This window comes from Pagrus pagrus (assembly GCF_965226575.1).
Source record: "Pagrus pagrus genome assembly, chromosome: 10".
NCBI lineage: Eukaryota > Metazoa > Chordata > Actinopteri > Spariformes > Sparidae > Pagrus > Pagrus pagrus.
In genome coordinates this window covers 2,277,675-2,303,165 of record NC_140194.1, presented here as the reverse complement: position 1 = coordinate 2,303,165, position 25,491 = coordinate 2,277,675, and the positions used below count along the sequence as shown (strand labels likewise).

The window sequence follows — 25,491 nt, the reverse complement described above, 5'->3', positions numbered from 1 at the left end:
TCATGTGTGATTTTGGTCAGTTCTGAAGCTAAAATGTCTTCGCTGACTCAGAATGGTTCAGTCCGATGTAGCAGCAGGAATGCAGCTCTGCGGAGGGAGAGGGAGGGGCGGGCGTTCAGCGCGTGGAATGGGATGGAGTGTGACGTAGCAGGGGGAGGAGCCAGACGGTGGACGTGAAAATGTAAATAAGATGTGTTTCGTCATCAATAATTTATGAGATGTTGAATATTTTGTACTTGAGGCCTTCTGCAGGGAGATTAATAAAATATATGCTTGCCTCTCATAATTAATCAGTGATGGAATGTGATTAGTACAATGAACTCAAGTACTGTCAGTATAATTTTGAGGTACTTCTGGAGACAAACACTGGACTTTTTGCGCCACTATTATTTGATGTCTAGTTACTTATTACTTTGTAGATTGCATGCTGCATGTACACGGTATACAAATACATGTAAATATACATATAATTTACTTTTACTTGTACTTTTGATGCTACGTTACACAAGTACATTTATTGCTGGAAAATTACTTTCATAATGTTCATTTAATAACAAGGACTGGGTGACTTTAACTGTCATCAGTGTAATATCTCAGCATGGTATCTTTACTTTTACTCAATTATGACTTTTGGGTACTTTTTAAAACACTAAATAATAACAATAATGGCACATTTCTCCAAAATTTCTCTAAAAAAACACAGTAGAAAATAATTACATTGTATTAAATACATACAAAAATCACAAAAGAACGACCTCCTTAATAAACTTTATAAAACATAACAATCATCACTACATCATCATCTTTAGGTCTACCTCAAAACTGTCTGTGTGGATTAGATTATGAAATAATCATCTTTCACTGACCCAGGTTTGGGGTTTTGCAAGGATGATACTCATATTAAATATTTGCGCTACCTAGCACTGCGACAGCTGCAGGATGTACATATATATGAATGAATATCTTCAGTAGTTTACAGTTGACAGGAAAACTCATTGCTCTACTAGATAACATAATAATCTTGCTCTAGAAGTATAAAAGAGAGATCAAATATCCTTAAATCTGCATTAACTTAACTGGTTACTTGGGGGCAGACGAAACAAGCTGAAAACACCTTTTAATTTGAAATGGCAAACCCCACCCCAACGTGAAACTGCGAGAGTCTTGACTACTTCTTCAGAACAAATGAAATCGGGAGTAGGCGGGTTGTGAAGGTGGAGGTGGCAGATGGATAGATGCCGGCGGAGGTTGGTGTCCCGCAGGTCCCGCCCGCTTGCTGCAGGGTTAAAGCTCATCAGCGGCATTAACACCAAAACTAATCTGTGGACCAGCTGCTTCTACACTCTGCTGTATAAAACACTGAGCGGAGGCCAAACAAGAGGAGTACAAGGACCATTCACAACTATCACAGGACCTGCATTGTGGCAAGAGTGACATCCTTCTAGTGTCCCATAGAGGCTGCAGTGTTCATTACAGACACGATCTCAAAGTGTTGGGCCACAACAACATCCTGCTGATTTATCTGTGATCAGAGCCTGACCAGAAGTGAGGATGAGAATGTAAAGACTGTGTGAGGATGGAGTCAAAGGAAGAGTCTTTGTGTCCTTAAGAATTCAAAGGGTTCATCATCTGGAGAGCAGGAGGAGAAATCAGGACATGTTGATCCCTGAAGACATGGCTGTAGGGACAGTAAAGTCGGTCGGTCGACCACTTAAGTCGAGGCTGAGGTACCTCAACAGCTAAGATGGATTATCATGACATTACAACCATTCGTGGTCCCCAGAGGATGAGCTCTGATTGCTTTGTTGATCCTTTCATGTAGTGATAGCATCAGGTTTTCTCTTATCTGGTGAAACATCTGAGCATCTTCTGGTTTGGTTCAGATATTCACGATACTCAGATGACGGTGACTTTGGGGATCCTGTAGCGCTACCTTGAGGTTGACCTTTGCGGCGGTCATTGTGAGTTAGCGTATTGATGTTTGCATTTAGCTTAACTGAACAGAACAGCCTCACAGAGCTGCTTGCATGGCTAACTATTAAAGTCTTTTCACACCAGACTTTAAACTGGTGAAATCTTACAGCAAAAAAATACAAAAAACAAAGATTCTTTGTCTTATCTTGACCACTGGAGCCCCAAATCCCAACCTATTTGATCTTGTTTCATCCACACCTGTGCAACAAGAGACGACAGTGATGATCTTCATTTCAACAGATGGTGAGAGGTTGAGGGGGAGGGAGGTGTTTTTTTTCTGAGTATACAGAGATTTCCAGCAGACTGAGATGGATTTGATGATGATCATCTGCTCTGTCTCGTCTTGTTCAGATGTTTCTCAGATCTGTCAACCTGCTGTCAAACAGACGTCTTATCATCTCCCATCTCCTCTGTCAGTCCTACAGCGGTTATTATCCTGGAGTTCATAAATTCTTCCTGTACGTTCCTTCTCTCTGCTTCAGCTCCTGGATTTCTTGTACAGTATATGATTTATATGATAACGACAAAGTCACAGAGCTGAAACTCCTGCGGCTGCATTACATTCTCGTCTACTTTCTTCTCATCTTCTCTTCTTCTCAGACAAGATAACACAACGATAATGAAAAAATATCAAGGCTGCATAATTGTTGTTTTAATGATTCGTTTGCAGTCTTAAAGGAAAAATCTCAGTTATTTAAATGACTGAAGTGAAATTGTAAAGTTGTTTAAAGCATGTTGTGGGAACAATCTGGGGTTTTGTGTATCTTCATGTATTTCACAGATAGCACCACTGGATGGCGCTGAACACTGGGCTGTCCAACCTCAGCTCTGCTCTGATTACAGCCGAACTGTACACAGAGCCGAGTTATTCAAGTTTTTTCATTATTATCGATTTTTGTTTCCTTTTTTCCCAATTTATTTTAGTTTCAGTCGATTTCCAGAGTGGATTCACTAGTTTTAGTTTAGTTTTTATTAGTTTCAGTAGTCATTTTAGGGTTTATTATTATTATTATTATTATTGTTGTTGTTGTTGTTGTTGTTGTTGTTGTTAATATTATTATTATTAGATGCAGGCTATTTGTCAGGGGGAAGATCAAATGAGTTGAGAATAGGTATCACAATACAAACACAATACTTCACAGTATCAATAAACATATGCACCAGCGCCTCCTCACCAAAGGACTGAAACTAAAAACATTTCCTGCAATTTTTTTAATGTTATTTTGCATAGTTATAAGAACACAATATTGTTTGTTTGTTTGTTTTTTCTAAAGTCCCTAGTTTCAGTTTATAGTTAGTCTGTTAGGAGAGCGGGTTGTCGTAAAACACACAGAAATGCAAGAACCAGCACATTCATGAAGCTGCTCATCTATCTCCAAACCCTCCTCTTCTTTCTTCTGCTCACTAATAAAAGATGTATTGTTGTTTTTCGGGAGTCTTGGTTGAGGAAACGTTCAGTATTTGAACTTCAGTGTGACAGTTTATCTGTCGGCTGTCTGTTCGATTCACAGCTGGATTTAATTTCCATGAATTACTTTACACTTAAGAAATTGTTCATCAGATGAACCTAAAGAGCTCTCTGCCCCCTTATCAACCACTGCCCATGTGCTCTTGAGCAGGGCACCCGTCCCTCATTACAGCTGTGAAAGATGTGTCATACACGAGGAGCTGAGATATTTACAGCCACTTTGTTAAATTGTTGAAGACAACCTTCTGTCTTTGACACATGACAATCAGCAGGGTAACAGGATGCATTTGATCAGCTGAACAACACATTTAAATGCATGAAAATGTGATATATATATAATTAAACAATATTTATACAAGATTTTAGGAAAAGAAGCTCGACAGGGTGTTGCATATTGTGATGCAGATCAGAATATTGCTTTGTTATCGGGGAGTTATGGCGCCGTTCTGCTCCATCATGTTGATATTTTTAGTTCAGTGAAGGATTTGACTTCTTTACATCTAAACATGGACTGAAACGCATCCGTCGGTTACAGACAAACATGGAGAGCATCTGTGATGACGCCCTCTTCCCAGAATTGTCCTCTGTGGCCCGGACGTAACCTGGGCTCTTTTCTCTGCCAGCGTAATCTAATCAAACCTGCTGCAGAACGGCATGATGGGAGTCATCGCGTCTGTCTGTGTCGTTTCCTGTCCACCAGCTCATTCATAACGTAGATCTGACAATCCGACAACCGTGGCCACTTCACACAAGCATGTGGAGGTGAGATAGTAAGCGGGGTTTGAGCTTCTCTCCTCCTTTTACTCACCACATAACGATTCCTGTCCTTCTTCGTGATGTCTTCAAGGACAGACAGTGTTTAAAAGTGCTCCACTCGCAGCGTATTTAAACAATAATCCATGTGGAACAGCTGTAAACACTTTTGACTTCACAGCATAATCCAGCCACAGTCTCCAGCAGATTCATCCTGCAATGACTGTGAATGTAAGAAACAAACTTCACCTCCACCACCGGAGAAAAGTGATGGACAAAGAGACAATCGTTGACATATCTAGAGCCAAACACTTGGCTATAAACACACACAGACTCCAGTAAAGCAGCAACAGACAGAAGCAGATCAATAAATACAAAATGTTTCCATTAGTGTCGCTCAGATTTGTTTATTTCAGCCACATTTACAGCTTCACTGTGTCCAAACTCCTCCAGAGTGGAGAGATCAGTCAGATTATAATCATTTCCATCTGCAGCTTTATGTTTTAGTGCTGATCGTTTCAAAGGCGTGCAGGAGGTCTGAAAGCTTGCATTCCTGTTCAATGTAAATACTGTGGAGTGATGACAAAGCTTTATGGAAACCCACCCTTCCCCCTTGTTCCTCCAGCTCTGTGTGTCCAGCACTAACATCCAGTCGCTCTGCTCAGCATTTCCAGTATTTCTGCAGCTGTCAGGAACTGCTTCACCTCCGCAGCTCCGCGTTATGAAGCCAAGCTTCTGCTGCATATTTTCTGTGGGTGGTGGAGTCGTCTGCTGTACTTCCTGTAGAGCAGCATCTCTCTGGAGGTCCAGTCTGATCCATGCATGTATGAAAAAACAATGCCTCTACCATGAGCGTTCGAATGTGTGTGTGTGTGAGTGCGTGAGAATGTGGCATGTGTTGTAAAGTGCTCGAGCGGTTGATAGACTTGCAGTCCATGTACCATTAGTCCATTAACCATACTGGAAAAAGGGGAAAAAGGATGAAGGGAGGAAAAAACAAGTAAAAAAAACAGTCCATGAAGCCGGTGCCAGGCCATTGTTCCGAAACCCCAACAGTCAGAAAAATGTCCAATTGGACCGAAGCCCGTTTGTCTGATAGCTCTTTATGAAAACAAACACAGATCGCTCCGAAGGCCTGTTGTTCAGAAAATACACACCGACTGCCACATGCATCTTAACTAACATACTTATCTTAACCCGGACATGCTCTGTTTCTAAAACTAACCAAGTAATTTGATGCCAAAACCAAACTGCAACCGTTTCACAACTTTAACCGTGTGTTTGTTGCCAACGAAGGTCATCTGATTAAAGTCACGATTCCTTTTCTTCATGCCCGAGATATTAAAGACCAAAACTCCAGAGAGAGTGCGCTTTGAGAACAACAGGCCTTTGGAGCGGCAGGCTTTTGTTTTAATCAGGCTGTTGCACAAAGAGGCTTTTGGTCCAACGGGACATTTTTTGGAGTATTTGGTTTCCAGAATATTTTGGACTGGGCAGCGCGCATAAGTCCTGCCAGACTCCCCTCAGAAGTGGTTTCCAGCCAGACTATGTTGGCGTGTGTGCATCCCCAGAAGCGACGATAACCTCGTGAATTTATAACATTTAACTTTTTATGTGCTTCTGGACCGATGGGACGCTGCTTCTTCTGCAACAATAGGGGCTTCAAGCAGAAACTTTCTGACGTTGTACAGTCTACGGCATAACAGTCTACTCCAGGAGAACGCCTGGTTTTCGGTACTCAGGAGTACGTCAAAAGTGATAGAAGATAGTCAGAGAAGTTGACGTTGTAAGAGTTAAATATTGCCCAGTGATATTTGTTGTCCACTACCACGGCAACCTGTTGAAATGTTTGCCCGACGCTTCACACCACTTCCGCCTCCTGTGTGTCCCCGTCGTGTTATAAAGAGGGCAGAAAAGAGTACCGGCAGCTTGAGAGAAGTGACGATACACAAGAAAAAGTAACAGTACGCCTGTAAGAGCGAAATGTAAAAGTGTTGGTACAGGGTACCGGTGAGTAACGGCCCACTTCAAGCACAGTTTCTAACCTCTGATTCAAGGACCGATTCCAACACTTTCCTACGAGACCTCAAGAAAACAAAATGTTGTGATCAAAATATCTTTAGGGACTACTGGTGCAGTAACTCATCACTGTGACACCACCCACTTAGCTACGTTACCAACAGCACATATGCGTCTTGCAGACGGTGCCGCGAGTTACGTTGGAAAGACGTAGTATGGGAAGCGTAATGCTGACGTCTCGCCAATTGACAAACGGTCCACGGACTACGTCTTTCCAATGTAACTTCTATTTGTCGGGCCAACGTCTGCAAGGCATGCGTGTTGATCTGCATGTGCTGTGCTCCTATAGCGGCACTAGCTCGCTATACTTAGGAGAGAGAACTTAAACAAAGGGCCATGTTAGTTATCTCATAATGCTTCACAGGACTTGTCACTTGCCTCCCATTGAAGACGAATGTCTGAGGTGAACTTTTCTGCATGTTGCAGCAGATTCTGGTCAATAAAGCTTAATGGATTTCTTTACCATCTGCAGTTTTAGCTCCGTTGTTTCTCCAGGAGGGTCCGAGTTGAAGGAATGTACTTTTGATTGTATCTACAGTTTGTGTAAGCAACTCCGCCACAGTGTTCAAGTGATATTGCGTGACAGCTGTTAGGAAGTGTGATACAAAGTCAACTGTGGTGTCGGGTCCGTCTGTTTGTGCAGCCGCAAACTGATGATTCTGGACATTTCTGCAGTGCTGATGCAGATGTGAGGCAGTACTTACAGTCTGTACAGTAATAATGTTTTCTCAGCTGGAAATATACAGATGGCTGAGAAAGCCTCGACCGCAGCACAACACCTTTCCAAGGGGTCTCCAGTGTTAGGTATCATGGCTGTAGGTACGACTGCCGACGCTGACATCATGTCCTAGTTTTTTGTCTCGAAATCAAATGTATATGGAATTTAATAGTTATATCTTATATATAACAGTTGTATTTAGTAAAAATATTTTAAAAATATGGGATAAATTCCTAAATTATACCAAGTACCCAAACATTTGAAGTCCACAATAAGTCTTTAGACCCTTGAATGTGCTCCGGTCTGTTTACTGTCCAGACCTTTAGCGGCTGTTTGCTTCAGTAAATCAGAGTCCTGTTGGGAGCAGATGAGGAGGGGCCAAACCAACAATAGCGGGGCATCTCTGCCCCCGAGATCAGCCAGGGACCTGATAGAAGGGGGGGACAGAGACAGAGATACGATTCAGCAGCTCATCAGATGGACAACTTGTGTATTTGAGGTTTAAAATACAAGAGACGAGAAAAATCATCCGACTGGAGGCCTTGATCCTCAGCACAGTCAGCAGGGACGGTAAGGTGTGTTATCTTTATCATGAAACTGTTTCTATATCCTCTGACTGACTTTTATATCATCAAGTGGCAGATTTAGTCTCAACTAAAATCACAGGCTCTTCAGGCCTTTAAATGTTCAATGTTAAAAAATGAGCTCTGTCGGTTTTGCCATAGTTTTTTTAGAAATATTTGTTTTTGCCATGTTTTGATTATGTCGTCTGTCATTGGAGGATTCTCATCATGTTGATCTCTGACAGAAGCTCAAGGGCAGAGTAGCTAACGATGCTCAAGTCCTTAGCAAAGCATGCTAACATTTGCAGCTTACATTGGAGCAGATAAATACAAAGTTTTAACAAATTCTGACACATTTGTCCTCAAACTATAACCAGCATTGTTCTTCTTAGGGCCCCGTGTACACAGTATTGGCAGAAAAATCCAAAGATCGATTACATTTTTTAAATTTTTTTGAAAGACCATCTAGTGGCCATTAGAGGAACTGCAACTAAACACACCGCAACTCTGACTACAATACTACCTGAGCTAGAACAACTTTACATCTATTAACTGACGGCTGATACTTGGCATTCTGGGAAATGTAGGACAAACCTAAAAGCAAAGCAGAAACAGATGAAACAGGATGATGTGAAGGAGTAAATAGTCAAACAATGACAACAGAAGCTTTAACAGTGGTTCATTTGTTTTTTATATTAAAGCACCATCCTGAGGACAGCATGTGACTTTTACTCAACACAATCTTAAAATAGTTGACTTGAGTAATTTGGGAAATATTGCGCTTTTTATCACACTACATTTGTTGAAATTAAAAACTAAAACATTTAATTGATGAGCTCATTGACGCATCAATAATTACAATCCAGTAATATAATAAACATTCTGAAATCAGCCTGACTGCACAATGAGAACTTTTACTTTGTAGTAAAAAGTAAGTTAGTCTGTTTCATAACCAGCTGGAAGTTCCTTGAGTGCAGGACTTGTAACAGAGTACACTGTAGTATCGCTAAAAGTTCAGAGTACTTGCTGGATGAAGCACTGACATAAGGACAGATCAGCGGGCAGATGAGCTTAATGACTAAAAACTGTGAAAGTGAAGTGTAAAACGCAGCTTGTCGTTGTTGCAGCGGTGAAATGTCTGAGCGCTGGTGCTAATAAAAACATAAAGATCACATCTGGAAACTGCAGCAGGGAGACCGCAGCCTCAAAACCACACATGACCATAATCAAGACTCCACTGAAACCTGGAAACCAACCAGATATAATCAGTGTGTGTGTGTGTGTGTGTGTGTGTGTGTGTGTGTGTGTGTGATTGATGGAGTATAAGGACGTCAACTTCAAATGAACTTGTTTGTTCGACTTGTTGACGATCCAACAGGCACTTTGTTTGAAGACGACTTCGGCCTGAATCGATTTGAGACGGTGCAGTTTATCTGAGTGTTTGTGAGTGACACAAACTCTCACACTGATTGTTTTACAGCTAAAATGTGAAACAACATCCTGATACTCAAGCTATGAATGTAGATTGTCCTCCGGGTGTTGGTAGAGGAATTAAGTCCTTTTGCCTCAGAAAATTTAGAAATATGATGTTTTTTTGGTCAGAACATAAGTTATAGTTTTAGAGAGAAATTATCACAAACAGAATAATTTAATTTGAGCAAATGAGAAGTCGTTTTCTTTCTTCCATAAATGTCTTGGTGCGTTTGCATAACGCCTCCATGATCAACCACTTTCTAAATAACCTTAGTGGGACGTCCCATCACAGACTCGTAAAGAAGACCCAAATAAAGGATCCACTGAGCCCCCACAGAAGAAACGAGTCGGGCCGGGCCCAAATGATATTCATGTCCGGTTGTATTGCTGCCAATCTAAATGGAGGTTTGTGTCTGATACCAAAGTGGATCAGAGTGGACGGTCTTTATCACAGTCGTCATCATCACCATGAGAAAAATGTGTTTTTTGAGGCAGAAGGAGAGCATACATTTAAAAAAATGACACGTACTGCTGCTTGTTTCCACCACAGCTGCTCGTTAACTGGTGGAGCTTCATGCCAGTGTTGCTGTTCTCTCTCCTTGGGTCGGTTCAGCTCGACCACAGTTTGGATCAGGTCTCATTATCCTCCGGTCACTTCAGACCAGCTCTAACTGTCCTTGGATTCGCATCAGCACTCTGTTTTTCAAGGGTTCATCAAGGATTGGGCCACTAAATACCTCTGGAGAACATGTTAAATCAGGCCGTAAAGGAACAATTCACCCAAAAATGACGATTCAGTCATCATCTCGTCGCCCCCGTGCTGATGGAAAGTTTTGTAAGTTTCGTAGTTCACAAAACTTCTACGGCGCTTCACAGCAAAACAGCGTTGCAGCATTCGCCTGAACAACTGAAGCAGCCGGGGACTTTTAACACGTCCAAAAACAACCAAATTAAACATCAAAAGTGGCTCCATAAAGATCATCCAGCGTAATCAAAGCCCAGAGATCCCAAATTGATTTGAAAAGATGTTATTTACACCCTTGATGCAGAAGAGCTGTTACACAAGTCTCCATCCACTTCAGTTGTTTAGGAGAACGCTGCAATAAAGTTTTGCTGTGAAGCTCCAGAAATGTTTCGTTGACTACGAACTTTGCAAAGTTTTGGATGAACCTATCCTTTAATGCACAGCCGACTTTCTTACACAAACACACAGACTTGACTTGTAGACACGTTTGTGACTCCACACACAAGTTATCTACAGCACGTATATGTTGGGAGGCAAATCAGCAGCCTGACTCAGACTTTCTGTGGTTTTAAAGCTCCCCAGCTCACACACACACACACACACACACACACACACACACACACACACACACACACCGAACATATGGAGTTCATGATGTGTGGAGTTGCAGGATAACGACAGTCACTCTGTCTCTGCTTGTTGGACATTAATGCTGGATCATTAACTGCTAATTCAAGGCTGGCTTCATATTTTCCAGATTACACTGTACAAGCCGCTCATGAATCCAGCACACACGCTCAGAACCTTCCAGACCAGCCTGAGACCCACGAACACACCACATCTGCACATCGTTGCAGATAAAATCCTGCAAACGCAAGCTCGATATCTTAAAGAGGGTTTTTTTCCTTTTAAATAAGTCAATCGAATGAAAACTCTGATCCTGAGAACAAAATGCCAAAGGAGAGTAAACAGCCCAGTCAAGACGAAATAGAGAGAAGGCAAGAAAGCTACTGAGATTGACGAGCTAACCTCGCGACCTTTCTGATTCAATACCAAGTAAAACCCGGGCTGGTACCGCTGATATCAAAACGATACCGATACTTGATTCTGTGAAGGCTGTGTAGGTTTTGGATCATAAAATAAATACCTGAATAAATTAAAGGTTTGATGGTGCTGGGTGAAAACGAGACAGGACCACTGTAGTTAAAACAATTCTCCCTACAAAGGTCATTAATGTCTAAAGCAAACCTCACAGCAATCCATCCAGTAGATCCAGTTGTTGGGATATTTCAGTCTGAACCAAAGCGGTGCACCAACATTGCCATCTTCAGAGCCATCGTGGCTAAAAATCACGAGTGATAGCTCAGACTGACAGCTAACCCTGTCCTCATCTGGATCCAATTAATCGAGTTAAGCTGCTTTTTACCGTTTCGCTGTGTCTGTCTGAGACAAAGCCTCAAATGGAGTCTCTCGTGACAGTCTGGAGTCAGACTTTCTATTTGGGGGGTCTTTCTTGTGGTCCGGAGAAACGGTGTTTCCAGGGGTTCTGGGCATTTCGGTGGTTTGGAGGACAGCCTGAGTGGCTTCACCACACTGTGTTTGTCTTGGATCAGCATCACCAGAAAAACCATCCAGCTGAGGGGATTATGAAACTACAGCCTGAAGAAATGCTTTCTTTCCTAAACTGAGCAGGACATGAGGAAACTTTTGGGTAAATAACAGCCTTCTTAAGCTGTTTTGAAGGAAGCATTTTGACAATTTATTCGTGACTGTAACTCTTGAGTCATCTTTCTTCCACCATCTTCTCCTCCAACTCTCCACTCACTGATCCGCATCCAAGATTACTGCGATCATAAAGTTCTCGTGCCATTAAAGTCATCAGAGAACATCAGCTCAGGCCAGCGCCTCCTCAGATGATTGAAAAGTTGAAATGAATGGAGAAGCCTCAGCCCACCGGTGGTTTACTGCTCCCTGCTCTGGTTACAATCCTGCAAACAGTATGATGGGAGATTTTCCGTGGCGTCCTTGGATGCAACCTCAGTGGCCATGTTTCCCAAGAGCCGGGTCACGATGTCTTTAGCCCGACTTTGGAAAAACTGAAATATGAATTGGTTGCATATGAGGGGGCGCCAAGAGCAATTAGATGGGGAGGGTGAAGGGGGCTCTTACATAAAGAGCCGGAGGGATTGGTTAAAGAGGAATGACAGAGAAGAAAATAACAGGCAGCGAACCAAAGAGACAAAATGTGTTTTTGAGTATGTAGTAAATGTATAACATGATACACAGAATGAAATTATTCATAAAACACACGGATCGTGTTGTGTCACCTATTTTAATTTTGTAATCAGAGATGTTTTCTCTTTTGAAGGATGTACATCTTTAAAATGTTCATCTAAAACTGAGTGTCAACTTGTGTTTTTGAGGTTCCACCACAAAGAGTTTTGAAAACATTTACTCTGATACTCATACTACTATATGCTTGTTGGAAAACAACAATGGCTGCTCCCTCAAGAGGTTAGCTTGGATGCTGCTAGCGTCTATATATTAGAAAAGAAGAGTGCATTTGACTGAAAGAAGAGCAAAGAAGGATTTTCTTGATAGAAAGATGTTTTCATTCTTCCCTTGACTGATTTCAGTAAAATTTGGATCCTACTGTTGATGCGATCAGTTTAAGTTAGCCCGTGATAGACAGATGGTTCGGCCAATCATCTGCCAAGTATTTCTTTAAAGTCCCCTCCTTTTTCCAAACAGTTTCTATGGGCGACTTCCCAGATAGTTCTGTGTAACGCACCATCTGGCGCGTCAGGTTATGCTGGCTATGAAGGAAGTTGACATCCACCTTCTGAATTTTCTTCACTGCCGCCAGAGCAACTCCAACATGCATAGTTCTTCCATAAAACCTTGATGGGCATGTGTTAATGTAAAAAATGTATGTGGGATGGATTCTTCACCAAAGAAGCATCATATCTCTGTGATGACATCCCTCAAGTATCTATAGATCCAGTTGTCCAGTAGGACCCACAGAAGGAGCTTCTCTGTTTAACCGGTTAGAGGTTTAACGGCTGTTGAGTGATGAAAACCAAGGGACAGTTGCTCTCCCTGTCCATGCAGCTTCTTTGGGATTTGATCCAGCATCCGTTTCATCGCGGTCCCGCTCCCTCTACAACAGTGCAGCATTGTGTTTTGTCGTGTTGTGGAATCTGGAGCGTTCACTTCAGTGATCATCACTCATGTGTCCTCTCACAGGCCTCCCTGATTATCTTTGCTCACTGAAGCTCATCATGTGTTTATATTCTCTCCAAACATGTCAATTCTCTCCTCTGTCTTTGTAGGGCCATTAATTGCTCCATGAGGAATCAGGGGCAATGGTGCTGATGGAGCGCCGTCTCCTGGTACTGGCCTTGTGGGTTGGCATTGGAGTAGAGCTCCAAGTCCGGGGCGACCAGATGAAGCCGGCCCGGGCACCTCTGATCCCTCATCGGCCTTTTGTTGTAGTGTGGAACGCTCCTACTGAGTCCTGCCGTCTTCGATTCAAGGTGGACCTGGACCTCAGCGTGTTCGACATTGTTGCAAACCTCAATGAAACCCTAAGTGGACCAAACGTCACCATATTCTACCACAGCCACTTGGGATACTACCCATACTACTCCAACTCCGGGATCCCGATCAATGGTGGACTGCCACAGAACCAGAGCATTTCCAAACACCTGAGCAAGGCCCGGGCCGACATCGATAAGCTAATCCCCCACAAGGATTTTCGAGGCTTGGGTGTCATCGACTGGGAGAACTGGAGGCCTCAGTGGGTCAGAAACTGGGGCTCTAAGGACATCTACCGCAACAAGTCCAAGGAACAGATCCGGAAGCTTCACCCAAACTGGCCAGAGAGCAAGGTCGAGAAGGAAGCGAAGGAAAGTTTCGAGAGAGCTGGACAGACCTTCATGAACCTCACGTTGGCCCTGGCTGAGGGTCGCAGGCCGGACGGGCTGTGGGGGTTTTACCTGTTCCCAGACTGCTACAACTACGGGTACAAGCAGCACCCGCTGCGGTACACCGGCGAATGTCCCAATGTTGAGCACGTACGCAACGACCATCTGATGTGGCTTTGGAAGGAGAGCACGGCCCTCTACCCGTCCATCTACCTGGACTACGAGCTCAAGTCCTCCACCAACACTGTCAAGTTCGTCCACTATCGTGTCAAGGAAGCCATGAGGATCGCATCCATTGCCCGTCCAGACTCTACATTGCCAGTATTTGTCTACTCCCGACCTTTCTACGCCTACACCTTTGTGGTTCTTTCAGAGGTATGTTCATGGTCTGATTTATTGATGAAAGATGCACTCGGTATGTTGAGTCAACGAAAACAAAAAAAACCTTTACAATTTAACCTTGAACCTAATCTTTGTGTCATTATGGTTGCTTGTTTGGTCCTGGTGGCTATGGTTGTGTTTCAGGTGTCTACTCTCTTCAAGCTCCTGTTATTCTGTTTCAGAGCGACCTGGTTCACACCATCGGGGAAAGCGCCGCCTTGGGAGCGTCAGGTGTCGTCCTCTGGGGATCGTCGGAGTACGCTCGATCACAGGTAACAGTAAAAATTGCAGCCAAAAACCATTGTTCAAACTGGTGAGTTAGACCTGAGTACTGGTGCAAACCCGCCGTTTATTTGCCAAAAATGCCCTTAAAAGGTTTTAAAACCTTCAGACGAAGCATGGAGTCTTAAACCAAATGCTTATTATGTTATAGCAATACCCTCTACATTATAGCACGCATAACATATAACAAGCCACAAAGTAGTAGGGCAATAAAAATATAATGTGCCTGTATGCAGACAATGTGCATAACACAAGAAAAAAATATGAATAGACATCATCATGCTTCCCTCCAGAATTTACTGTTTCCATAAATAGTGTTTTATTAGTTTTTTCTGACCCAAACTAGGAGACGAAGCTCTGATTTATGTGTGAAAGTGGTCAGGATCTCTCTCGGTGACTGTGAATTGTTTTGCATCCTGTTTACAGCACTGAGCTGTAAATCTGTCACTGAAGATACATTTACAAAGCACAGTGTGACACAACTGACATGTTGAAACCTTTTACTTATTGTTGTGAAGTCCTCGAAATTGGCAGCTATCCCAGCCCCTCTTCCTTATTTGACCTGGGTCAAGAATTAAAAAAAAAACACCAATTTGAGATCTTGACAGGCGGAAGTGGTGTGAAGTGTGAAGTGTTGTGTGGTGTGAAGTGGTGTGAAGTGTGAAGTGGTGTGTGGTGTGAAGTGGTGTGTATGGTTCTCTAGCAGGAGAGATTTTATTCTTTCCAAAAGTAAAAACTGCAAACACAACAGTAAAGCATAAGATGGATTAATGTGTTTTTCTGCTCTAAGATAAGCTGCTGATGTGAGTTTTGCTGACGTCCTTATTTGACTATGGAGAAAAGTACCTGAGATTCATCCTTACTTTATTTTTAGTTTTCTAAAGCACCTGTTAGCTTTAGCTCTTTTTTCATAGGCTAATTTCAGCACAGAGTTAGCGAGATATCGTGCATGAAGCCAAAAGATGTGGATTAAAGATCAATTTCAGAGTTTTTACTTTCAAACGAGTCAGATGGACTTTTGAACTGACAGTTGTCAGGGATTTTAGAGGGACAGCTAACCGGTTGACGTAATTGTAGACAACAAATATTACTTAGCAATAAATTGTAGTGTAAGACAAATCAACACTTGGAAGGATTCAAATGTAAAACCTGACTGAGATGTATGTAGTCATTGATTTGTAACAAGTACAACTACAAGTAGGATCCTGTAATTTTACAGACTAACGACAGTGTCTTCTGTCTCCTGCCTCCTCCAGAGGAACTGCCTGTCAGTGAAAAAGTACATCGATGGTCCGCTGGGTCACTACGTCATCAACGTCACCTCTGCCGCCAAGCTGTGCAGCAAAGCGCTTTGCAAGAAGAATGGCAGGTGCGTCCGCAAGAGCCTGGACTCAGGCGCTTACCTGCACCTGAACCCGCGCTTCTTCCACATCCACCGCAACTCGACGCCCAGGGGCCCTCGCTTCCACGTCAGCGGTCACCTCAACAACGACGACATCCTGGACATGAAGCACAAGTTCACCTGTCAGTGCTACCAGGGCTGGACAGGTGTTTACTGCGAGATGCCCCAGGATCCACCTCGTCCTCCTCCTCCCCCACTTCAGCCAGTCATCCCGCTGCCTCGCCCGAGGGAGAACAGCCTGCTGGGAGACATCCTGCTGCTCTTATCCCTCCATTTCTCCTGTCTGTGCGTCATCATGTTCCTGGGACTCTGTCTGATCATCAAGTGTCTGATACTGTAGACACCAAGACTTCGTTTTAGGAGCACAGAGGACAACAGACAGGTGTGTAGAGTCAGCAGACCAGACCTGACCTGCAGCGTGATCAGCTGCAGTTCTTCTAATGTCCACTAGATGCTGCTCCAAAAAAACTGCATTGAAATTAATTTGAAAACCTTCAACTTCTCTCTACGGACAATTAAAAAACTAACTTGTGTCTTAATGGTTTTTAAAATGATCTTTAAATAAAAGGAATATTTCATCAAAAAACAATGTTTGGAGTGTTAAAGTTGTAGCTTTGCTCCTTTGCAGAAGTCAGTTTCCGCAAAACAAACAAAAAAACATAAAACATCCACAGAAACTCGGGGTGTCACGATTTCCATGTCATCATCAAAATCAAAAGCAGGATCGACAGTTCTCAAAGTATTTTATTTCTCTCCAACACCACCTAAAAAATGTAAAACAAAGCTGGATCCACTCTGTCCGTAAGGCTGATCTCAGATCAGTCACAGCTCGAGTGTTAAACTGTACACTCAGTTCTGAAAAATGATGTCTAAACACACACTGCCTCAGTTTGTGGCTGGTGGAAAGTGGAAGGAACAACAGAGAGGTGAAGTGTTTGACAAGTTTCAGGATGTGTTGATACCTTTTTCTTGGGCTGTGAAGCGGGTCTCCCCGTGAATCCAAACTTTCTGCAAGCTACAATTTTTTTAAAGCCAATATAAAGCAAATTTATGCAAAGGGTGCATTTTTGGTTGAGTGTTCCTATACAATCATACTTCTGGCATATGACCATTTATCATACAACCAAACAGTCTGCAGATCTGTCATCTCGGATCAACAGCTGCAAAATTCACATTTCAAAAAAAGTAATTTTATAAAATAACGTAAACAATGTGTTGTAAAGTGTAAAATCTTATCACGTATCACTTCTGTTCTCAGTTTCTGATCTGTAAAAGTTGACTCATCTGCTGAAAAACCTTCAGTGCCAGAGCTTCCTCTCCAACAGGAGCACTAAATAAACATTAATTCTCTGTAAAAACCTCATAAAACAATCAATAAATCAACAACGACGGTTCAGGCCGTTTACAGTTGAGCCATTTGTTTAATTTGGGATAATGACTGTAATGAGTGTGACATCACAGCCAGCACTTCATCGGCCCGCTGAGTGAATCGGCAGTTTGGTGGTGAAGCAGTCAGTCAAATGAGTCACACAGCGAGCTGCGGTCGAGACGGGTCACATGACCAAACAGTTTAACAATAGCACCCGTTTATCCCACGGGACAGGGAGGGGCCGAGTGTCAGACACTTTTTGTGGGGGATGAGAAGGAGGAGGAGGAGGAGAGCTGTCAAAACAGAGTAAACTGAGGATTATAGAGAGTGTTGGAGTCAGCTGATTATAAATGAGGGTCTTTAACTGAAGCTGCAGAGTTTCATCACTGATCTGCTGCTGCAGGAGGATCAGAGCGCTTCACGATGCGAGCTGATGAAGCTGAAGGAATTATGTTTTCGTTTGTGTAGTTACTGCGTACCCCAGAAGGTGTTCGGAGGAAAAGTTTTGATGAATCACAAAGTTTTGTAATCCCTGACCTCGTTTTTCTACAACGCTGCGTGAAATATAAATAACAACCGAATGCAACAACCAACAAACTGTTCTGATCCAAACAGGTGTTTCTGGATCTTTTGATGTGTTGCTGCCATCAATCAACAAAAATCAATGAGGATTAAGAGATTAAATATATTGTCTTTGTTCTGTTTTTTAATTGAATATATGTGAAAAATCTAATTTAAAACAATACAGACATAACTTTTCGCTACAAACTTGAGATATTTCTCCGAGCAGACTTACTGGTTCGTCAAAATTTCTGCTGAAATAAACTCTGTTCCACGCGTTAGTCATCGATGGCTCACCTTCTGATGAACCTGTTCATTAAACATGTCGAGGACACGAATAAGAGTTGACAGGCACATAAAACAGAGCGACTCAGAATATTTCTATAATGGATAAAAACATGAAACGTTGTCCAGTAAAAATACCATTAAGCAAACTTTTGGTGGTTTTCGGCTCCTCGGAGGACGAACGCTCTGACCGGACTGACAACCACCGAACACTCCACCCCGAGTGGAAACTGTCAGGTCCAGTCAGGACGAACATTTATTCACTTCTGGCTTTGTTTTTATAAAATAACGACAAATAATCACGCGCAGACCTCCAGACCTCTCCCATAAACAGCCTTTAACCAAGTTTTCAGATTTGTTTCCATCAGTCATTGAAAACATATTCAGATGAAGACAAAATATAAAAACATGTGAATGTTTCTAATTACTCATGCTGTTTTTGAAAGGTTTACAGACAGTGATATACAGTAAATATTACATTAACCTGACAGGACAGATGGTTTGTGGCACAAAAACCAGAGGCGCCGCAAGAAACTGCTTGGAAAAGGGTCGGCCCTTTAAAAAGAAAAAATACTCTGCAGGTGATTGGACAAACCGTCTGACTATCAGCGTCAGTTCAGCCAATCAGATCAGCAGTAGGAGTGCTACCACCAGCGGAGCCAGTTAGAAATCAATTTCGTGCCAAGGTCAGTCGAAGAAAAGCCTTCAGTGACGTTTTCTTATGAAATCAGACTCTGACACAGCTGATGCTACAGCAGCTACGCTAACCTCTTGAGGAGTTTGATCTTTTGGTGGCGCTGGATGAAAAGTCAGAGGTTCTCTGAGGTCATTCGGATCCGTCCTCTGTTGACAATGAACGTCAGAACCTAATTTCACAGCCTTCGAATCCCTCCACGAGTTAATGTGACTTTAGCTGAAGCTGACTCGGCTGAATTATTCCGACAGCGTGACTCTGTCGGCGTTATTATTATCGGATTGTAATGATTGACAGCCGAGGAAGTAAACAGCCTTCGCATCTGCGATTCACAGTCCTCTCAGTTTCATGTCGGGTTCCCTGTTTCCTCTATCTTCTGTACACAACGCTGAGACTGGGAGGACTGGGAGTATCACGTTGTCAATAAAAGTTAGATCAGAAAATGCAGCGACTGTTTGTCTTTGTTCGACTGTTTTTACACAACCACAGTTAAAAACTTCACCGTCTAAAAACCCTGTATCCTATATCAACTTTATAAAATAAACTTAAATACAGTATACAGAAACTAAATAGCTGTACTTTACAACCCACAGACATCAGGCAGCTCCTGTACTTTAACTAATCACCGTAATCAGCTCCAGTTCAGTGTCAGCACTCACTCTGACGTTCAGCTCATCTGCAGCGACGCTGGACGAGACTCAACATGAGTTTGACAGTTTGTCAGAGGAGAAATTCACTCCAAGAAATCAAACCAGCAACATCCCAGCACCGTCTCTGCATACCGGGGCCATTAAAGGGCACGATATTTAATTTCTGCCACCAGGGGAGTGTCTCTGAAACAAAACTAAAGATGTTTTAGTGGCAGAGAGTCGTCACTGCCGGGTTCAGATCCAGACCTTCTGGAGGAATAAACACCCGGAGTCACATCAGATTCTGCTCTGATCCGGAGACGTTTACTGACGGGAGGAGAGCTCAGAGATTGAAACATTTGGGATAATGTTTGTACACAACTTGACAAAATATAAAACAAAGATCCAGTCGTTTTAAGACATTTCGTGCAGAAATGTCACGTATTATGTTAAAGGAAAAGTCTGGCGTTATTCTACGTTTCCATCATCGTTGTCAAACCACATGAAAAGAAAAAAAGCAAAAAGAACAAAACAACAAGTTAATAAGTCTCTAAAGAGATAAAGTTTCATTTTATAAAAGGGCTCAGTAATTTACTCAAACAGCTGGGCAGTGTTGATCTCAGTGCATTTGTTGGGGACTACTTTCAGCAGCGGATTGATCCACGGTGCTATAGCAGGACTTGCTGTTCAGAAACAAAACCGTCTCCGCACAAAATCCACCCACAATCTTAAAGTGATTTCAACTGTGACCGGCTTCACGCTGCGGCTCTGACTGGCTGTTTATCAGCTGTTCGTCACCTCGCTGCCGCTTCACCGTCAGCTCCATCTGCTGCCGCTGATTACAGGCTGGGAGAGAAAGCAGCTAAACATTTACGACCTTCGTACACAAGCAATTCACGAGGTCTAAACACTGACGACTGATGATCAAGATGGATAAGATGGCTCGCCTCCAAAACCTCCACAGATGGGGGGAAAAAGACATCTGAGCTGACTTCCGCCTCTCTGTAAGCAAAGAGGGGTAAAGTGATGACTAAGACTCTGGGAAACACATAATTTCCCCATTTCAAAATTAAAGTTTGAATAAGAGGGAAAGCTGTTACTGTTAGATGTGACCTCATACGGTTGAAAGTCTGAATCACGACTGAAGTAGAGAGAAAAAAGCAAAGGATCTCATTCTTGTTACATTTTTTTGTTTAGTTGTGTTCAAGTTGAGATTCGAGTTTAAAAGTTGGCCGACAGCATCAGTTTTGTCCTTAATAAACAGAGGCTTGATTCAAAGTGGATTAAAAAAAACAATACTACCACATTTCTGGATGAGATTCAGATTTCAAAAGCCTCATGCTGAAGCAGGAACCCTGACAAACCCTAACCATGGATAAAATGTCCCCAAATTTCATGCCAAGAATTGCTGACACATGTCAACCAACCACTTCTGAACCGGCATTTCTGGCCAGTAGCGCTCGTCAGGGACCAGCGTGGTCAAAGTGAAACTGCCTCAAACAAAAAGTCATCTCATCTTTCGTCATTGGACCAAAGATGAGACGGTGGAACAAAGAAAACTTTTACCACCAGATCTTCTTTCTTCAGACTGACACCCCTCAACTCGTCCTGAGCTCGCCGCTATAAAAAATAGTTTTGATTATGTGGCTCATCCGGCCCGGAAAAGTCAGAATCCGATCCGGTGACAGGCGTTAATGTTAATGAAACCCAAATGCAAAAACACCAGGGCAGACAGGGAAAGAAACATGAAGTGAGCTTTAATAAAGAAGCCGTGATCCAAAAATAAAACTGGAACACCGCAAAAACCGAGGCAGGGGCAAACTACAAAAATACAACAATTGAAGAAATTACAACAAAGACCGGAGAACAGAGAACGCAGGACTGACGCGGGGAAACAGACAAACTGACAACGAGAGAGAGACAGAGATTAAATACACAAAGGAGAGAAGACTCAAGAGACAGGTGTTACTAATAACAGCGGGAAAAGACAAAGACAGGAAGTGGAATGGAAAACATGACACCGAGCATAAATGTACCAAACTAAAACAAACATCCAAACCAAAAACCCAAACCACAACAATGAAGTATAACTATAATAATTATACAGAAATCTGTATAATTCACGAACGGTCTTCTTTGTTATGTCGGTCACAAAGAAGCATCGATATTAAATTCAGAGTTTAAAATTCACCCTCCGTGAACCAGGAAGTCAGTCGAGGACATCGCTGGATATCTCCACAGCTGAACTACCTTTAGATGTCGGACAAGAGGTCAAAATCATCTGACTGAAGTTTTAACCTGCTTTGTGAAACTAGTTCGACCACCTTTCAAAAGACTGAAATCACTCTGAGTCATTTTATAGCACTGTGAGCAGAGAAACAGTTCGTCAGCCAGCAGAAGTCGTCTCCTCCAGTAAAAACACCCACATGGCTGCTGTCCAGGCTGCCTGGCGTCAGGCTGTTGATTCTGAATCCAGTCAACCTCTCAGATCCTGATCCTACAACAACTGTGAAGCTCCTCGAAGGCCGTAAAATGCAGAAATGGGTTGGTGGGCGAAGAAGGCATCAGAAACAATAATACGACTGCCGGGGAAAACTGGCAACGCCGCGATAAAACTGAAATTCACTGACGTGTTTGAAAGAAACCGCACCGTCGTGACTGTATGAGACCGACTCCTGCAGACCACCGGACCCTCATCTCTGACAGTCGACTGAGCTTCAGATCCTGGAGGTCAAAGGTCAGAGCCACAGCTGACTGACCGTGACGAAAGAAATGATGTCCATTTCCTTCTGTGTGATGGGCTGATATCAAACATCAGAGACGGCAGCGAGCAGTTGTGTGGTGTTGGTTTAAACAGGAAATGTGAATTTACTATAAACTTTGTTACATAACTCTTCAGATGAGATAACGCGTCTTTTCTTCTGTGTGGGAGGTTAACGGCGAGGAAGTGCCGCGTGACAGGAAGCGCTGTAGCCTCGTCCTGCCTGAAGCCCGAACTCGTAGGACTCACCCTCCTTTTGTGGCCTCTTTATACGACGTCATCCGACTTCCTCCTTTGCTGCCGTAATTATTTCTTTGACCACCTCACAAGAAATGTAAATATGGATCGTGATGAGCTGATTAATGACCTATGCTGCTGTGCATTACAACCTCCTTCTGGACTGGACGCCTCAGATTAGTTTAAAGTCCCGAAAAAGTAATCTGGGAAAAGACCGATGTTCATAAAGGCCCGGTAACTCCCCGAAACAGAGAGAATAAAAACTAAACATGGAGAGATTACTGAGCCACATGACATTTTAAGACTCTGAAGGAAGTTTTTAAATTCGATTTAATGAAATCAATAGCTGCCTGGAAGGAAACCTAAAACTGAAGGAGTGATTGGGAACGTGATCATGTTTGGGTTTAAACATGCTCAGCTACATGTGTGGCTCTTTACATCTGCAGATGTTTCAGGGGAGCAACAGTTCAAACAGTCAACACGATCAATCTGCAGCAACCACAGGAGTCAGTTTCTGTTCCTTCACGACTAAATTAAATTTCTGTCGACCATCGTCCTGCAGGAGCAGGCGCCACGCACGTTTTACAGATGGAAATCTGCACGTTTCCCTCCTGAAACGCTCCATATTATACAGTATGTATCGAACACAGGCCGGCCCTGAACAATCACTTCTTCCCCGGGCAACTCGATGCCTCATTACAGCAGAAGCCATTAAAGCGGCGGGAGGATCCGTGCAGTCTGAGTGCAGACTTTTTCATAACACAATCCATATGTTCGTGAGGAGGCTCCGACCGCCGCAGCCAGGGACGCCGAGGTTTCCGTGCAGGGGTGAGCGAGTGGGGGGGTGGTGGGGGGGTGAGGAGGTGAGAGGGTTGCATGGGTTCAGCCTTTCATCCACGGAGGTGGTGGAAACGAATCTGCAGTCAGGATCACAACGGCCGGGCCAGAAGAATCCAAATACGCCCCTCCGCCCACTGTGGGAATGTGGTTTCCTCCACACACTCACTCTGGGGCAGAGGTATTATGAGACCAGTCAGAAGGTTTGTTTTCCTGTCGAGTTTGCATTCATTTGAGCTGAGGAAAAAATGTGTGTGTGTACAGTATTTCAGTGTGTCACGTCTATTCGTGACTATGTGTGATCTGTTGATTGAACTATTTACTGAGAGGGAGGACTCATTGGACTCAACACGACTTTACACTTTCAAAACTGTGCTGCTGAACACGAGCCAAAGTTCATTTTCGTGCAGGTTGTGTGCTGATTCTTCATTGACTCCTGTGGAGAACAGATCTTCAGTCAGGAGACCTCGGTAACAATGGGAACACATAACAGTTTGAGTGGATTTGAGTCCTTAGCGTTGGTTCGTAGGCAACTGGACTTGTTTCAGTTTGTTGAAGACGTTTCACGTCTCATCCAAGAGGAGAGCTGCAGGGTTTTAAACTCCGCGTGGGAGTAACGTCTTCAGGAAACTGAAACAAGTCCAGTAGTCTACGATGTAGCAGTTTGAATTACCATGACCCGGAGGACTGAGAACCTTCATCAGTAAGTGGATTTGAGCTGTTGTGCATCAGAAAAACACACTAAAATACAGATGACTTCCCCAAACAACGCTCCTCCGAATCCTACTCGCCCTCAGCAGACTGCTCTCTCATGCTTCCTACGCAGAAATGCAGAGCAGCTAATTACCACCCACAGTCCGTCACAGCTGATGGAGAGTCCCATTCGCTGTCAGACTGTCCTGTGCTGCAGCTTCGACCTTCGGCCCCGGCAATGAAACAAACGCTGTGTGTGTGTGTGTGTGTGTGTGTGTACGTGCTTTTGTTTTAAAAAAAGACAAAATTGTAAGGTGACCTCAGGAAGCTAATTAAAGGAAATTGCATCTGAGGAGTTCAGAGAAGAAGATTGGTGGAAGTCTCTGATCAGTGATTATCCAGGAGGAAGCAAAGAAACATCTAACGTTTGCTCACAGCAGCTGGTGATTTAAAGGAAACACACACACACACACACACACACACACAAGAGTTTGAATGTCATATTTTAGAGAAAATAATAAAACATATTTTGGTAAATGTTCTTGTTTTCGGCTGAATATCAGTTCAATCTCTGTGCATCCAGTAAAAAGTTTCTCTGAAGCTTTAGCGTCCTGTGAAACAATAACGTGCTGCAGGAGTTGCAGCCGAGAGGGCAAAATGTACCTTACACTAACCGCCAACGCCGACTCTCCACGGACTGGCAGCTCCCGGCTGGACTGAAAGACACCGCCTCCCAGAAGAGAGAGGCGAGTTTGACAAAGGGAATACAGTTTGCAACCTGGCAACCCAGTGCCGAGTCAGCAAGCCAACTGCAGCTAACTACATTTAGCAGCAGTTAGCGCTACATAAACACGTCTGTCGTTGTTCTCCGAGGCTCCGGTCTGGAGCTGTTCATTGAGAAGCTGCTGATTATCAATATGTTTGTTAGCAGTTACATTAGCAACAAGTAAAGCTATCTGTGTCTCGTGGCAGAGCAGCCCGAGGGCGGCAAATATCTACTCCATAAAACATGTTTCACCCGAATCACTGAATAAAGTTGTGTTTTTGTGCAGTTATCGTATCGTATCATATCGTTAGTCCAGTCACCAGCAACACTTCTCTGGAGACGTTCCTCTTTTTTTACATCTGTGCCGGTGTCATAAAATAAAGAGCGCATTTATCGGACAGATAATTAATATACACCCCCGAGTGCTGGATGAGTCATCGAAATGATTTTCCAGGAGGTTACAAGCTGTAAAATACCACCTCTAAGAAACTTTAGACATTAAGGCTACAACAAATCCATAATGTAACTGACGAGGGCTCTGAGGGAAAGTCTACATGATGTTGCAGTGCGAGCTGTGAGTAACGTAGTGAGAAGCGAGGTTTACAGGGGAATCATCCAAACACTGCTGGTGTCTTTATTCTATAGACATTACATTGTGCGATGAACATTTTCCCTCATAATGACACGTTAAAGCAAAAAGTTGTCGATCGCCAGTTCAACAGAAATACGACTACAAGTTTCTCTGGAGCTCGTGAGGTCATTACACAGAAGAAAAACTGTGAAGACTGAAAAGAGTTAAGACAACGCTCTTATTTTTAGATTCTCATTACTAGAAGCTTCTTTAGCTCGGTTAAGAAGGGAGAAGCCGTTTGTATTTAACAGAGGGGCTCGCAGG

The 25,491-nt window shown here is 43.2% G+C and overlaps 2 protein-coding genes across 2 annotated transcripts in view; one reads left to right on the top strand and one right to left on the bottom strand.

The window, feature by feature from the left end:
• Positions 1 to 25,491, bottom strand: part of iqub (IQ motif and ubiquitin domain containing) — a 270,442-nt gene that overhangs the window by 60,373 nt on the left and 184,578 nt on the right. The window lies entirely within an intron of this gene.
• On the top strand, positions 13,139 to 16,169 carry hyal6 (hyaluronoglucosaminidase 6; the record flags this gene model as incomplete). Its single annotated transcript, XM_084364710.1, has 3 exons — positions 13,139 to 14,074; positions 14,263 to 14,352; positions 15,619 to 16,169. The coding sequence occupies 3 exons, from the start codon at positions 13,139 to 13,141 to the stop codon at positions 16,102 to 16,104; spliced, it is 1,512 nt and encodes a 503-aa protein (XP_084220836.1). The 3' UTR covers positions 16,105 to 16,169.